Below are 15,481 nucleotides of genomic sequence, written 5' to 3'. Positions count from 1 at the left end.
GGTTGAATTCTCCTTTAAGGTATGAAGATCAAAATTACAAAAATTACAAAAACCCAGCAATGCAGAAACGTCTTGTGTTTAACTTGTGTTTTGTCTTTGCATATTCCCCTGTGCCTGTAATGCTACATCCCATCAACTGTACCAAGTGTCATGTTTGATTAATCTCAAAGAAAATCCCATCACACAGCCTCACCAAATGGCTACGTCTGATGTTCTGCATCCTCTAAGCACATAAAGCAAAATAATAAAAGTATTACTGTACAGAAGAGTACAGAAAAAACTAACAAGTTCAAAATATATCAATACAGCAACATCATGTATTGAGCCTCTCAGGAGGATGCACACATAAACTATATATGATATTTAAATATAACAAGTTTGAATAACGTAATAACGTTTAAACCATATTCTTTAAAGGCTGTGGTTAAAATGGTAGATTCCAAAATATTTTATTTGCAAAGTTAACATTTAATATTGTATTCCTTATTAACTATATTTTTTAATTAATTTCATTAATTACATGATTTATTAATATATTAATGAAATCCAAATTCAATTTATATTATATTATAAAATATTTCCTAATTTCTTAATTTGTATTTTAAAAATGTATAGATTTCTGGTTAAGGTGGGTCTTACCCATAATGTTGTAACCTACCTTGCCACTCAGTTACCCAGGAATCCTTTCTGTTCCAGGTATCTTTATCCATTTATCATGGTTACCCTGATCTTTTCGCCTTCCTGCCTTATAGGGTTTCTACTCTTTTTGCCTCCAGAGGTGACAGACCCAATTTGCCCCTCTCTCCAACCATGCCTTCAGTTGGAGAGTACAAAAACCTGCAAATTCTGCTCTTAACTCCTATTAAAGTGTCATCAAAGGCAAGCTCACTTTTCCTAACTGCCTTCTAATTTATTTTTGGATTCTGACATTTTCAATCCTCAGGATATAATAAATCTCGAAGAATTCAAGTTTTTTTTACCACTAAAAATTCAGATTTTATGGTAAAAAGACTAAAAAAATAGTTTTTTTTTTGGGGATTTGGACTTATAAATAACCCCCATGGTGTAAAGTTCCAAGAGACCTCTTATTCGGAACACCCCAAGCATTCTGGATAACATACCTGTATTTCAAATTGTCATGCTTTATAATTATGTACTGTTTTGCTTGCTTGCGTTGTCTTTCTAGCATATAAAGTGTGTGTGTGTGTGTGTGTAAAACCACAACAGCATGGAATTCATTGATTATTGATGCAGCAGGAGAAAAAAAAATAAAAAAAATATACACCCCCTGAGATTGAGTAAAATACAGTAATTAGGCAATACAGCTGTTCAGACACAGTTTGCTTTACATTGCTGCCTCTGGCAATTTTCTTTCAAGATCTACTGTTAAACAGAGTTATCCATTGATACAACGATACTACAGTGTAGTGCAGTGTCTATGCATCAGGCCACTTCTATACAGTTTCTATAAAGTAGAACTGTGCCTACTTGTTCCCTGCCTCTAACTCTAATGGCCTAGGGATTAATCATTTCCTCCAAGCACATTTAATTTGGTGTATATTATACATATTAATAGAAGTCTTTTGCATAATACAGCTGCATTATCAAGGAGAAAGGACTTTTTCGCGGTTCCCCGGCGCTGTCAGTGACATGCGACTGTCGGTTTTCCCGTTTTACGGTTGCATAAAGCTGCATACGATTAAATATTGGAGCTCTTGACGGCATTGCTGAGGGTGACTTTGTGAAATAGTCATGTTTTTTTCTGCATGAGTAAGATTTCAAAATTCACCCATCAAAGTCAAGAGGATCTATTCAGATTTATTATAAAACCTGGTACAATTACAGTTAGTTTTGTAGGTTAAAAGGTGTCTGTGAGCTTGAATTAAGATGCAGTAGCTATAGCCTGGGGGTCTGATAAGATCAAAATATGATTTTTCTGTGATGAAAAAAGGTGGTTAAAAGTCCGAAATTGCCTCCTGCTGCCTCCCATTTGTGTTTAATGCTTAATGCCAGAAAGCAGCAGTTTTGTACCGGGTGGGAAATGGCAGGGGGTGATTTTAACACTGCGTATTTAGAACCCTAATATGAGGATGGTAAAATTCTGCATATGCTGAACAGATTTCTTTTCTTTGCATGAACTTGTTCCCATTGACTCAAATCTAAGGTCTAGTGATGGGCAATTCTGAGCGGTTTCGCTTCGCTGAATAATCCGCAAAACGGCTAAAAAAATTACCAAAACGGGGAAAGGTCAGGTAACGCATTGAAGTCAAAGGGCTTCAAAATAATTTTGATGCGCAACAATTTTTGACACGCGGCTCTTTTGTCCAAATGCATTAAAGTCAATAGATAGATTGTGCGTGCCAATTTTGATGCACAACAAATTTTTTTGTCACTGTGGATTTTTCGCCTGTGAATTTACGACCAGTGGGTGGCGAAACGCGAAACTTTGCTGCAAATCCATGCCTGGCGAATTTATTTGCCCACCACTACTAAGGTCCAGTAAAGTTTCCAGTAAATAACAATACACACCTTATAAGAATTTCTCCTCAGACCCACTGACACGGAAGATTGCTGTCGTGAACTGCGATCCCTGAATTTGCACCGAGTGGTAAGTAAAAAGTTAGAGGCATTTGCCTGGGGTACCAGCTAGGCTGGGGGAGGAGGGAGAGGTTTCTTTTAATAAGGGGTTTGTTTCTCCTTTGAAGGTGAACCACCCTTTTTAAAGAGCATTTTTAATATGCCTTTCTACTAGTGATGGGCAAATTTATTCGCCAGGCACAAATTCACGGCGAATTTGTCTGTTTCGCCACCGGCGAATAAATTTGCGAATTTGGCGAGAAAATTTGCTGGCAAAAATTCAACAGTTTCGGAAAACTTTTGACGTCGCCGATGGTTCGGACGATAAATGGATGGCGACTATAAACGGATGGCCATTGACTTTAATGGGCGCTGGCGTTGCCGGCATCAACATCGATGTTTCGTGAATTTTTCGCCAGTTTCGCGAATTTCGTGTGACTGTAAGGCGATATGAAGAGATATGATAGTCACGAAAATTCATCACTGCTTCCTACTATCACATCTCTTCATATCGGCTTACAGTCACACATATGATATCCCACCCATACATATGCATGCAGGTTATCTATACACACATTCATTCATGCAGAAAGCATCATTTAGACAAGCTGTCTCATATTTATAGACTGACACTTCATCAAAGACACACAGACAGGCTGCCGTACTCGTCACGCTGCTTCTCCTGCTCCAATTATCATATGTCAATAAACTAAAAATGAATTTTTATTAAAAACACATTTAATTAGACATAAACATTGATGTGACAAAATCAACACATGAACGATCCCCTTTAATTCTGGAATATTACAAAGCCGAATGTTTTGGGAAACGGAAAAAAAAATCAAAAATAAGATTTTGGGATTTTACTGGCCGCCATGCTTTTCTAGCATCTAATCAAATAACTTAAACTGAGCCAGTAAAGGCAAATGAATCAGTATAAGCAGTTTATGTTACAAAGTGGTATCTTAATACTGTATATACCATTGTCCTTATATATAATGTACAAAAGCATTGTCCGCAAGGCATTCATACATTATAGTTTAAGAACAACAATTGAGATTTAAATGCCTCCACTTTCAATGGTCTAAGAATATTAATCCAGTGTTCTTTGGCTCCCTATAAAGGTAGGGGATTCTCAGATGAATGTATTTGCTGCATGAATTTCCCAAGCTCAGAGATTTCTGTTCAAGCATTGCCGATATCTTGCTGCGCACATGAAACAAGCAATAGGGATTCCGCTCAGTGTGAGCCCATAGGAAGCCACAGAAATAATTACTATATTCATATGTGCAGGAATACCATGAAACAAGTTTTGAGTTCTGCGGGCGCTTTTTCCCGCTTGCTAACAATTCCCATTGCACAACTAGGTGTTTACTTAATCAAAAAAAAAAAAGGGTAGATGCTGACAGAAGGAAAGACGCTACGATAGTAAAAAGGACAAATGCATGCAAATAGGTCTAAAAAATATTGCCTTGAGGACCTGGACTGACGTACATTTGTAGTAAGAGACCCATGTGAAGTTCCGCAGCCAAAAAGACCTTGAAGGTGGATGTTTTATTACTTATCTATTATTATAATTAATTAACCAAAATGGTTTAGAATGGATTATATGTTTCTCAATATTATTATTAACAAGTATTTAAAAAGCACCAACATGTTCCATAATGTAATGGTGTAAATGTAACTGTAAGCGGCACCTAGTACCTAGAACTCATAACATGGATCCAAGATCTGAATTAATCCAAGATGGCTATAGAAGAACAAAGATAAAAGTGAGATGTGCAGTCTTAAAGGGGTTGATCATCTTGGCATTAACTTTTAATATGATGACAACAGTGCTATTCTGAGACAATTTGCAATCGGTCTTCATTTTTCATGATTTGTGTATTTATCATGTTTTGTTCAGCAACTCACCAGTCGGGAATTTTAGCAGTTATCTGGTTGTTAGGGTCCAAATTACCTTAGCAGCCAGGAACAGGAAGTTGCGCCAACCACCAACCTTCAGATACGGAATTGCATCAATTGGAATCAAAATTGCATTTGAAGGTGATACTTTCGCGTTAAAGGACAAGGAAACTCTGAAAATGACTACATGTCACCGGAAAATGCATACAATTGAGCTTATGCATGTCCACATCTCCCCCCACAGCTGAAATGATCCACTTTCTCCAGCTTGTCCTCTTCACATCCGCTGAATCCCCATTCCTGACCATTTTGTAATTGTGCACATTCGTGTATTTCCTCCAGAGCACCGTTCATTGGCACACAAGAGCTGGTTACAAGTCAAGGCAAGCAGAAGGAGCATGGACGCTCATGCGCAGAAGACTATTGTGACGCCTACAATAATGTTTAAGGAACAGATATGGCGGCCGCAAGCTGATTGTGGGGCATTCTACTCCGCAGTTGGATTAACATAAATGTAAGCATTTCTTTAGGAAAAAAAAACATAGCGGTTCAGAAGGTAGTATTGCTGCCAACAACTAGGCAGAATTATAATCAGGGGGGGGGGGTTCCTTGTCCTTTAAGTCTATCTTGCCTATTAATATGGGCAAATTAAATCACCATCTAGTTCATGTTTGGGAGTAGCTCCAGGGTTCCCTAAGTACACATGTAAGTGATTTTGTAGAGCAAGCAGGAAAAACTCATTTGTGCATGGCACAACTATATGCAAGTGCAAGGAATGTGTCTAGATGCATGAACCTTCGATAAATAGTGTCAATACAGGCAAATATTGCCACCATTTCAGCATAAACACTAGTAAACGATGGTAAATAAGTCCCATACATTGCAATGACAAAAGCTCACTGTTAGTGAGTTTCTTGGCCAATCTCCATACACTTTTTTGGCTTCTTCCTAAATCATTCCCACGGGCTCTTTCATTCATATATTCATACCAGTTTAGCTCCAGTTGTGGCAAATTAGGCCATGCCTCTACATGCCCACAACACTAACTGCAAAAATACAGATAGCGCTAATATTTTCATCTATAGGCACTCATTGGGAATAGTATTTCATCTGCCAATGGGTAAATATAATGTTGCAATAAATACATTATTTTAATGGCTTAGTAAATTCAGGCCATATACAAAAGTTTAGAGCTCTAGCCCCCTACTCCGTTGTCATGCATGAACTGTTCTTCTCCTAATGTTTATACCAGAGGGTGTGGTTTGGCCAGGCTTGCAAAGATAGACCTAGTTTCCACATGGTATTATGCCTGTGGCCTATTTTATTTAGGGACAAGCAATGTTTGTTCTTTGACTCTTTGTAACACTAATGTTTAGCTTGCCTAAATGTGATTTCAGATGTAATACATGAATGTCTCGGCAAGAAAAGATGATAATTAAATGACCAGTAGGGTTGCCACCTTTTTACAAAATATTCACCGGCCAATGGTGGGGACGGGAACAATAGGAGTGGACCGTGACATCAAAGGGGGTGGGGCCACGGCACGCAATGGGCAGAAGGCAGCGGACTGGGGGTGGGCCAAGGGCCTTTTTTAGGGGTATTACAAATTTACCAGCAGCTACATTGCCAGTACTTTTGTAATACCGGCCCCGGCTATGGTGGTAAAATACAGGTCAGGTGGCAACCCTGATGACCAGTAACAACAACATTTTTTTAAAAAAAATAAGTTTGTATATAACGGGAAAAAAACACCAAACATATTTAACTTTAAAATCTCAAAGTCTTTATTAAATAATAACTTACCGGAACTCCACTTGTGCTCCTCTTCAGAAAAGGCGACAGGGCGACGATCCATCACGTGGCGCTCGATTTCTCCTCCCTGGCTATCTCCTATAGAAGGCAGGTAGGAGAAATCGAGGGTGGCACGATGAATTGTCACTCTGTCACCTTTTCTGAAGAGGAGTGCAAGCAGAGTTTCGGTAAATTATTTTTTAATAAAGACTTTGTGATTTTAAAATTAAATATGTCGGTGTTTTTTTTGTTATATACAAACAATTTTTTAAAAAAAATGTTGCCTAAGTCACATTTGTGAAATTTAGGCTTTGTTTTCAGTGATCTTTCAAATCAAACTAAGTATGTGCTTATATAATATGTTCAATAATTAATTGAACATAACTTATTTGTAAATTTCTAATATAAATACTGTCTTAAAGGAGACGTTCACCTCTAAATGAACTTGCTCTACACAGTGATTAGCAGTTTGTCTGATTTTTTTTTTTTTTGGCATGGCTTGAGCTGTAATTTCTACTAACAAAATTTTGTAGTGGCTGTTTAATTATTCTTTTTCAGCAGTATGTTTAAGTGGCTGATTCACTAACTTCGAGTGAAGGATTCGAAGTTAAAAAACTTCGAAATTCGAAGTTTTTTTTGGGCTACTTCGACCATCGAATGGGCTACTTCGACCTTCGACTAAGACTACGAATCAAAGGATTCAAAGTAAAAATCGTTCGACTATTCGACCATTCGATAGTCGAAGTACTGTCTCTTTAAAAAAAACTTCGACCCCCTAGTTCGCCATCTAAAAGCTACCGAAGTCAATGTTAGCCTATGGGGAAGGTCCCCATAGGCTTTCCTAAGTTTTTTTGATCGAAGGATATTCCTTCGATCGTTGGATTTAAATCCTTCGAATCGTTCGATTCGAAGGATTTTATCGTTCGATCGAAGAAATAATCCTTCGATCGTTTGATCGTACTATCTGCGCTAAATCCTTCGACTTCGATATTCGAAGTCGAAGGATTTCAATTCCCATTCAAATATCGAGGGTTAATTAACCCTCGATATTCGACCCTTAGTGAATCGGCCCCATAATTTATGAATTTATGAATGTATGACATATTAGCGTGCTTTCTTCATCTAACATTGTATTCCTATTACACTCAGCCATGCTGTTTTCCACTTGTGCATTTCACCTCTCTGACATCTAGGGGCCGATTCATGAAGCTCGAGTGAAGGATTCGAATTAAAAAAACTTCGAATTTCGAAGTGTTTTTTGGGCTACTTCGACCATCGAATGGGCTACTTCGACCTTCGACTACTACTTCGACTTCGAATCGAACGATTCGAACTAAAAATCGTTCGACTATTTGACCATTCGATAGTCGAAGTACTGTCTCTTTAAGAAAAACTTCGACCCCCTAGTTCGGCAGCTAAAAGCTACCGAACTCAATGTTAGCCTATGGGGATGGTCCCCATAGGCTTGCCTGAGTTTTTTTGATCGAAGGATATTCCTTCGATCGTTGGATTAAAATCCTTCGATATTCGAAGTCGAACGATTTTAGTTCCTAGTCGAATATCGAGGGTTAATTAACCCTTGATATTCGACCCTTCATACATCTGCCCCCTAAAGATGACATCTAGACATGGCTCCCAGCATGAGCCTGGTGTTTGCAACCAGAAAAATATTGTTAGGATGAACAAATCATACACAAATGAAAATATTTTATATGCAGGCATGGGATCTATTATTCGAAACCCCTTATCCAGAAGACTCAAAATTACAGTAAGGTCATCTTCCATAAAGTCCAATTTTAAGCAAATTATGCACAATTTTTGATGCTTTCTTTTTTCTCTGTAATAATAAAATAGGACCTTGGACTTGGTGGAATCTATATTGGTGCCAAAACAATTCTATTGAGTTTATTTCATGTTTAAATTATTTTTTAGTAGAAAGCGAAGCCTAAATTAGAATCTCTGAGTTTTTATTTGAATTCTAAAACTTACCGCAATTCAAATTGGGTTTTTTTATGATGAGAACATGAATATAATAAACTTGATCAAATAAAAACATTAAAAAAAAAACATTGAAGGCAGTAAATTCTTATTCTACTCATCAATTCTAATGGGTTCACCAATTTTAAAACATTTCAAAAATTCATATTTAAAATAATTGTATAAATTTTGCCTAGGACAACTGAATCCCAAACTTTTACATTGAAGGGTTTTTTTTTTTTACAATTTTGCACTTAATAAAATCCTAAAATCCAAGTTTTTGAAATGTTAATTTGAATTCATAAGTTTGAGTGCAAAAAATTTAGTTAATTCTATTTGAGATATTAAACCCCAAAGGCTCAGACAGTGATTAATATATTGATAGATCGAAATATTCAGTAGAGCTGGCCTTAAAATCAATCACCATTTTCAGTGTCTGGAAATTCTGCTGAAAACGTTCTGAGATCAAATTTTGATAATTTGATAAAATTTGATAAAAGTCATTTGATAGTTGATAGTTCATTCAAATGTGAATTTCTCACATTTGGTGGCCCATCTTATCTTACCTTCTGAAGCCCCCAGTTAATGTCACAATAGCATCAGGTACAAATTTCCAGACAATGCTCTTTATAAGTTGTTCAGTAGTCTCTGCTTCTGCCCTGGATACATAGCTTGTAATATCCTCATAATAAAGAAGCCCTGTAAGTCAATATAATATGTCAATACATTTGTGTTAACATCCTGGTGGCATGTGTAACATTAGTGTGGCAACATATAGATTTTCAAAGCATCTGAAGCCATCAATATTTCCACAATAGTAATAGAAACTATATGCGATGCACCCTTATCTTCTGCCTCCTGCACACTTGTCCTGTATGTGCAATTGAAACAACTTTTTGCCTCTAAAACTCCTAAAACCACTACACTGCACTGCTAATGCAAAATAATCTGCTAGCTGTAAAATATGCTGCGGGAATTAACAAAGGAACCCAGTATCTAACATTAAAGTAGTAAATAGGGGACTAGGCAATTGGTGGTGACCCTTTGATTTCTAGCTTCAAATTTTTCATGTTATTGTTCACTGGAATTATGGGAAAGAATATTGCTTTGTTCATAAAAACATAATGAGTCATTAGTTATTTCACAATCTAACAATTTAGTATGATGTACTATATCTGCACACATGCTACTTCATGGCATTTTTTTTTGTTACAATTTTATTTTATGATGCAAAAAATAGTCAGCTATAAATTTATCATTTGATGTTTTCCCTTTAGAACAGATTTTTGTAACAAGTTATATTGACTTTCCTCACTGTAACCAGTGATCTCTTTGCTGGAAGTCATGAGCTGAAATATTGAGCAGCATTGCTTTAAATTTGGCCAAGTCAAGCCGTATTAATAATGAGTTGTCATTTTAAGTTCAGGAGGAAGCCCCAGGATTGTAGAAAACACAATGACAACAGAGGGGTTATACAGAAGACCGAGATAATGCAGAGAATTCTCTGAAGGACCTCTAGGGCTTAAGAAACATTTTGTTCAGTGTTAATAAGAATATGGCCACAGTGTTTTAACATAGAAAGGGGGAGAGGGGTAGTGGGAGTAGAAAAAAGAAGAAAATAGAAACTATGTGAGTAGTAGACACAAACATAAACAGGAATTTGAAGAGGAGACAAAGTGGGTTTGCAAAAGTAAAGAGCAAGAATGCAGATTATAGCAATGGGCAGCATTTAATAATGAGGTTACAGCTACAAACCCCACCCATTTAACTAGGGTTATGCCCTAGTTAGGGTAAAATGATTACCCATGTGAATATCTTATGTCTGTGAGTAAAGGCCTTTAGTAAAGCAGATTCAACATGCTTATATATTCCTTATATCCTTTAGGTTTCAGGCTCCAAGAGTACAGGCATGCCCAATAAATAGGGATGGACTACAGGAAGGGTAAGGTTAGATAGCCGCAGCCGCTATAGGGGAGTGGGAGCAAAGATAGACCTACTGACAGGCTAAACATAGACACATTTTGCATACAGGTATGGGACCTGTTATCCAAAATGCTCGGGACCTGGGGTTTTCCAGATAAGGGGTACTTCTGTAATTTGCGTCTCCATGCCTTAAAGGGCATGTAAAGGCAAAAAATGTATTCCCATTTTTACTTTCTTTAATGAAAAAGAAACCTATCTACTTTAGAGATTTGTATTGGATTTTATTTTTGCCTTTACACTCCCTTTACTGTTTCCAACTCCATCTGAGGGACAAAGATCATGGAGCCAGATTTAAACAGATAAACTGGGATTATATTTGGAGGGTTATTTAGCTGCAGCCACTGGTTCTGCACAGTTGGAGAAAGTTTGTATTTAACAATACAAAAACTATCAATCCACATTAGATTACATGACTACACAGGATCCAGTGCAGTCTGCATATATTGATTATTAATCAGTCTTACTGTATCGGCTTCTATGGCAGATATTATTTGACTTGTGTTGTTTTGATAGTTTATGATGATCCCTAAGCAGCTCAGACCACACTGAGCATGTGCACAGTCTTGGTCTTGCAAAGATTTTTAACAAAGTTACAATATGGTGACCCCCTGTGGCCAACATGTGTGCTGATGACATGGCAGTGTTCTGTGCTTCCTTATAAGAGTCATTTCTGGGATGCTTCCATTAGGGAAAACTCAACTCAATATAGAGGCAATGTTTTTAGAAGCAAAGGGGTCGTTTAGGGTGACTGGGTGGTGGCATATCCCATTTGTTTTAAGAACTGTCAAATACTTATTAGTAAAGGATCTATGCAGATTTGTTACCTGCATTGCTAGAAAAACACTTGCAAAGTTAGCAGAAGAAAAATCAGCCATATAAATGCATGGAACACACAGCTCTGGATGCAGGAAGAAAGCAAAGCACTATTATTATGCATATCTGTTTCAAACAGGTTCTTTTACTGAGAAATGTATGAAGAAATAAATGACTTTCACCAGCATGATGCTAGGGTAATTTATTCTGTGTACTTCTTAGTATATTTTCTCACATCGCAGAATAAATTTTATGGTAAATATTCAAACTCTGTTCATCTTAAAGTGTTCACTACTGCCAATTCAAAGGACTTTCCAAAGATATCAAATGTATTAAAATATTGCAACAATACTTTGTAAATATCCAGGGCATGCTTTGGATCAAGCACCAATGAACCGAATGAAAATACCTGCTCAGGAGCTTATAGGTACAGTATATACAGTATTTTATTCCTTTCATAGAAGGGTTTGTCTTAATGTACTACAGGTATGGGACCTGTTATCCAGAATGCTAAGGACCTGGGGTTTTCTGGATAATGGATCTTTCTGTCATTTGGATTTTCATGCCTTAAATCTACTACAAAATCATGTAAACATTAAATAAACCCAATAAACTAGTTTTGCTACCTATAAGGATTAATTATATCTTAGTTGGGATCAAGTACAGGTATGGGATCCGTTATCCAGAAAGCTCCGAATTACAGAAAGGCCATCTCTCATAGACTCCATTTTATCCAAATAATCCAATTTTTTTTAAATGATTTCTTTTTTCTCTGTAATAATAAAACAATACCTTGTACATAAGCCAAATTCTAGACATAATTGATCCTTATTGGAAGCAAAACCAGCTTATTGGACTTATTTAATGTTTAAACGAGTTTCTAGTAGACTTATGGTATGAAGATCCTAATTACAAAAAGACCATTATCCGGAAAACCGCAGGTCCCAAGCATTCTGGATAACAGGTCTCATACCTGTACATGGTACTGTTTTATTACTACAGAGAAAAGGAAAATAATTTAAAATGGAGTCTATGCGAGATGGCCTTTCAGTGTTTTGGAGCTTTCTGGATAGCAGGTTTCCTGGATAACAGATCCCATACCTCTATTATTATTTAATCTATTAATTATGTACATTAAAACTACTCATAATTAATGTGGGAGGAAAGGCCCTTTAGTATTCTTGATAATATCACAAGTACATAGGCACCATACAAAAACTGTGCACTAATAAAATGTCTAGTGTAATAGGACGAGAAGATCTTCTACTCACTGAGTGGGTAGAAGGTATGGGACTTGTTATCCGGAATGCTCGAACCTGGGGTTTTCTGTATAACGAGTCTTTCCAATTTCTGGATAATAGATCTTCATACCTTAAGTCTACTAGACAATCATGGAAACTTTAAATAAACCAAATAGGCTGGTTTTGCTTCTAGTAGGGATTAATTATATCTTAGTTGGAATCAAGTACAAGCTACTGTTTTATTATTACAGAGAAAAAGGAAATCATTTTTATAAAATTGGATTCATTGGATAAAATGGAGTCTATGAGAGATGGACTTTCTGTAATTCAGAGCTTTACAGATATGGCTTTCTAGATAATGGATCCCATACCTGTAACTTTTACCATCTAGGTGTTGCCACATGAGTTGAGTCTATTAAATCCAATGCTTCTCCCTTCTCAAAAGTAGAATTCCTGACTTTATTGTGTTTATCACGGTGTCTGCAAAGTCTCTATCCCCATCTCCATAACTGAGATCCCTTACTTCTCACTCATGAAGGTATTACAGTTTGGTGTTGCTTTAATATTTAATTATTTTTTTATGTATGGAGTATGTATCTACATGATGAGATCCATGGTTTCTTTTTTATATGGTACACTTTCTTTGGACTGACATATTTGATTGGTCTACATGGGCATTAGTTGGCATTAATATAGATTGTTTGTTCACATTGATTTGCAGAGTGTCTCATGCAGGTGACACCATTGTTTTGCTTTTTAAAGGATGAGGTTGTCGTTTGGTGGTTCACCTTGATAAAGTTTACTGTAGTAGCCGAAATGTTAGTCTCCTTAGTGATAAAGTTCCTGTATTTGCAACCTGGCTGTGAACCTCTCTCCTCACTGATACATATTCCTTATTAGGAAAAAACACACATCCCAAGTATTTTTGGATAATAGATCCTTTACTTGTATTATAAGTAAACACAGCACAGCCATGTTAGTAGCACTCTACTAAGGAGTAGTAGCTTCACTGAGGAGATCAGCCGGAAAGCATCACCTGAATATGTCAACAGAACTGTAAAGTTGCCCAATCAATTATATCATAATAAATAATCATAATACAAAATAAATAGTGATGGGCGAATTTATTCGCCAGGCGCGAATGTGCGGCGAAAATTCGCCGGCGTCAAAAAAAATTTTCAGCACGTCGATAAAATTTACAAACCTGTTTGATCTCCAAAACGGTCAAAAACGAGACGCCGGCGTCGTTTTGCGAATTTTTCGCCATTTTGCGAATTCTTGTTTTTGACGCCGGCGCCGTTTTTTGACACCGGCACCCGTTTTTTGACACCTGCGCCCGTTTTTGATGCCGGCGCCCGTTTTTTTTCGACGTGGCGAAGCGAAATGGCGCAAATTCGCCCATCACTAAAAATAAAGTTGTATGCAATTACTGATATACGTATAGGCTCTGCTTATTCAAACAACTACGGACCTTGATAGTTTTGGAGATCAAACAGGTTTGTAAATTTTATCTGCCCATCATCCAATGAATAAAGCAATGGTAAAAGAAGAAGTAAATCTGAGCCCCAGTTCCTCTTGATTTCCTTCTGCTCTGATTGCTCAAGTAACAGTTGAACAGCAAAATTCACGATACACCAAAAATTCGCCATAATGCATTGAAGTCTATCGGCGACAACATTTGTTTTTTTGAGATACAACAGTTTTTTTCACCTGTTGGAGTCAATGGGCGTCATTTTTGCGGCGAAACTTAGTGAAACATTTCGCTCATCAATAAATCAAACTGTTTGTTCAGATGATCAGAACAGAGACAGCCACACTGTGTATGGCCTCTCATATGTTTTATATCTGCTCAATCTATGGGCCAACTTACTTGATTGTCTTGTGTATGATTAACTTAAGATACCAAAGTACTGACATAGTACTGACTTTATGGAAAATGTTGAATGGAACTGTAAAAGGGCAATTATATTATGGAAGTATCCTTTAAATACATAATTAGATAACTATTTAGAGGCGACTGGATGCATGTACTAAAAGGCTAACTAATCATTCCATTTGATATAATCAGTGCTTCATTGCTGTTTGTGTATCATGTTGTGGGATCTATAAATGGTCTACGCTAATGATTCTGCTCCGGTGTCACTATAGCAACTGTTTCTTATACTATACCATTTGCTGCATGATTCTGACAAGCACCCCCATGTGGCATCAAATGCAACAGGAAAATATACCAGCCAGTCATTATTGACAGAATGAGTTTACCGCATTTCTGCATTTTTGTTAATTTCAGCTCCTTCTCATTTTTTATTTCCTCAAGTGTACGAAAGCCCATTCTGAACCACTTATCCGAGGTTTTCAAGCCCACGCCGAAGACTGATGTGAACTGCTGTAAAAGGCAAAGGGAAACAAGGTCTGTAAACATTTTATATGATCACATATAATTATTCGATTTATTATACTCGAGTTAATTCAGTTCTCTGTAGTTTACAACAACAGCAACAAGTACCAACAGCCAATCGGAATTCCGTTACTCAGTTTTTCTCCCTCCCCACCAACAAATCAAAGATCACCCAAACTGGCGAGAAACCTACCATACGGCATACAAAGGACACAAATGAGTTAACGTTAAACTTCATCATTAAACAAAATTAAGCTAAAATAGCTAAAATGTTTACTTTTCAAAAAAAAACAAGGTTGTAAGGAAAGAAAGCCCCCTCAAGTGGAAAATAAAGCAAGAAAATGCAAGTGAGTTAAAGGAGAAGGAAATGTTTAATCATGAGGGGGGGTGGCAAAATGCTAGACTCCTCCCAGTGATTAAAATTGCTTACCTGAGACCCTGGATTAGTACTCCGGTCCACTAAAAACTGCACTTTGCCCCTTTAAAAAAAGAAGACTGCACTAGCTGAGGGTACTTCTGTAGGAGCACTATCAGGTCGGACTGGTCCGGAGGGACACCGGGAAAAAACCCCGGTGGGCCAGGCCCTCATTGGCCCAGACCTGCTCCCAGATTGTCCGCCGTCTAAAGTTGGGGGGGCGCGTGAGTTTGGATGTCTGGAGGGGTCAACCTGTAAGTGCGAGGAGTGTCCTTGTTGTCGCAGCCCCGATGGACACCCACAATGCTCTTGTTCGACCCCTATCACCATGTTGCAAGCTTCTTCCTCTTCTTTCTTCTTCTCTTTGACCCCAGGCCAAGT

General features: G+C 37.4%; 1 protein-coding gene across 1 annotated transcript in view; it reads right to left on the bottom strand.

Moving 5' to 3' along the window:
* The window catches only part of dntt.L (DNA nucleotidylexotransferase L homeolog), a 178,559-nt gene that overhangs the window by 104,719 nt on the left and 58,359 nt on the right, over positions 1-15,481 (bottom strand). The window contains 2 exon segments of the mRNA NM_001085782.1: positions 8,817-8,949; positions 14,550-14,673. Of these exon segments, the coding sequence (NP_001079251.1) occupies positions 8,817-8,949; positions 14,550-14,673 (257 nt within the window).

This window comes from Xenopus laevis, chromosome 7L (assembly GCF_017654675.1).
Source record: "Xenopus laevis strain J_2021 chromosome 7L, Xenopus_laevis_v10.1, whole genome shotgun sequence".
Taxonomy (NCBI): Eukaryota; Metazoa; Chordata; class Amphibia; order Anura; family Pipidae; genus Xenopus; species Xenopus laevis.
Note: the sequence above shows the minus strand (reverse complement) of the source record. Positions and strands in the feature narration are given on the sequence as shown.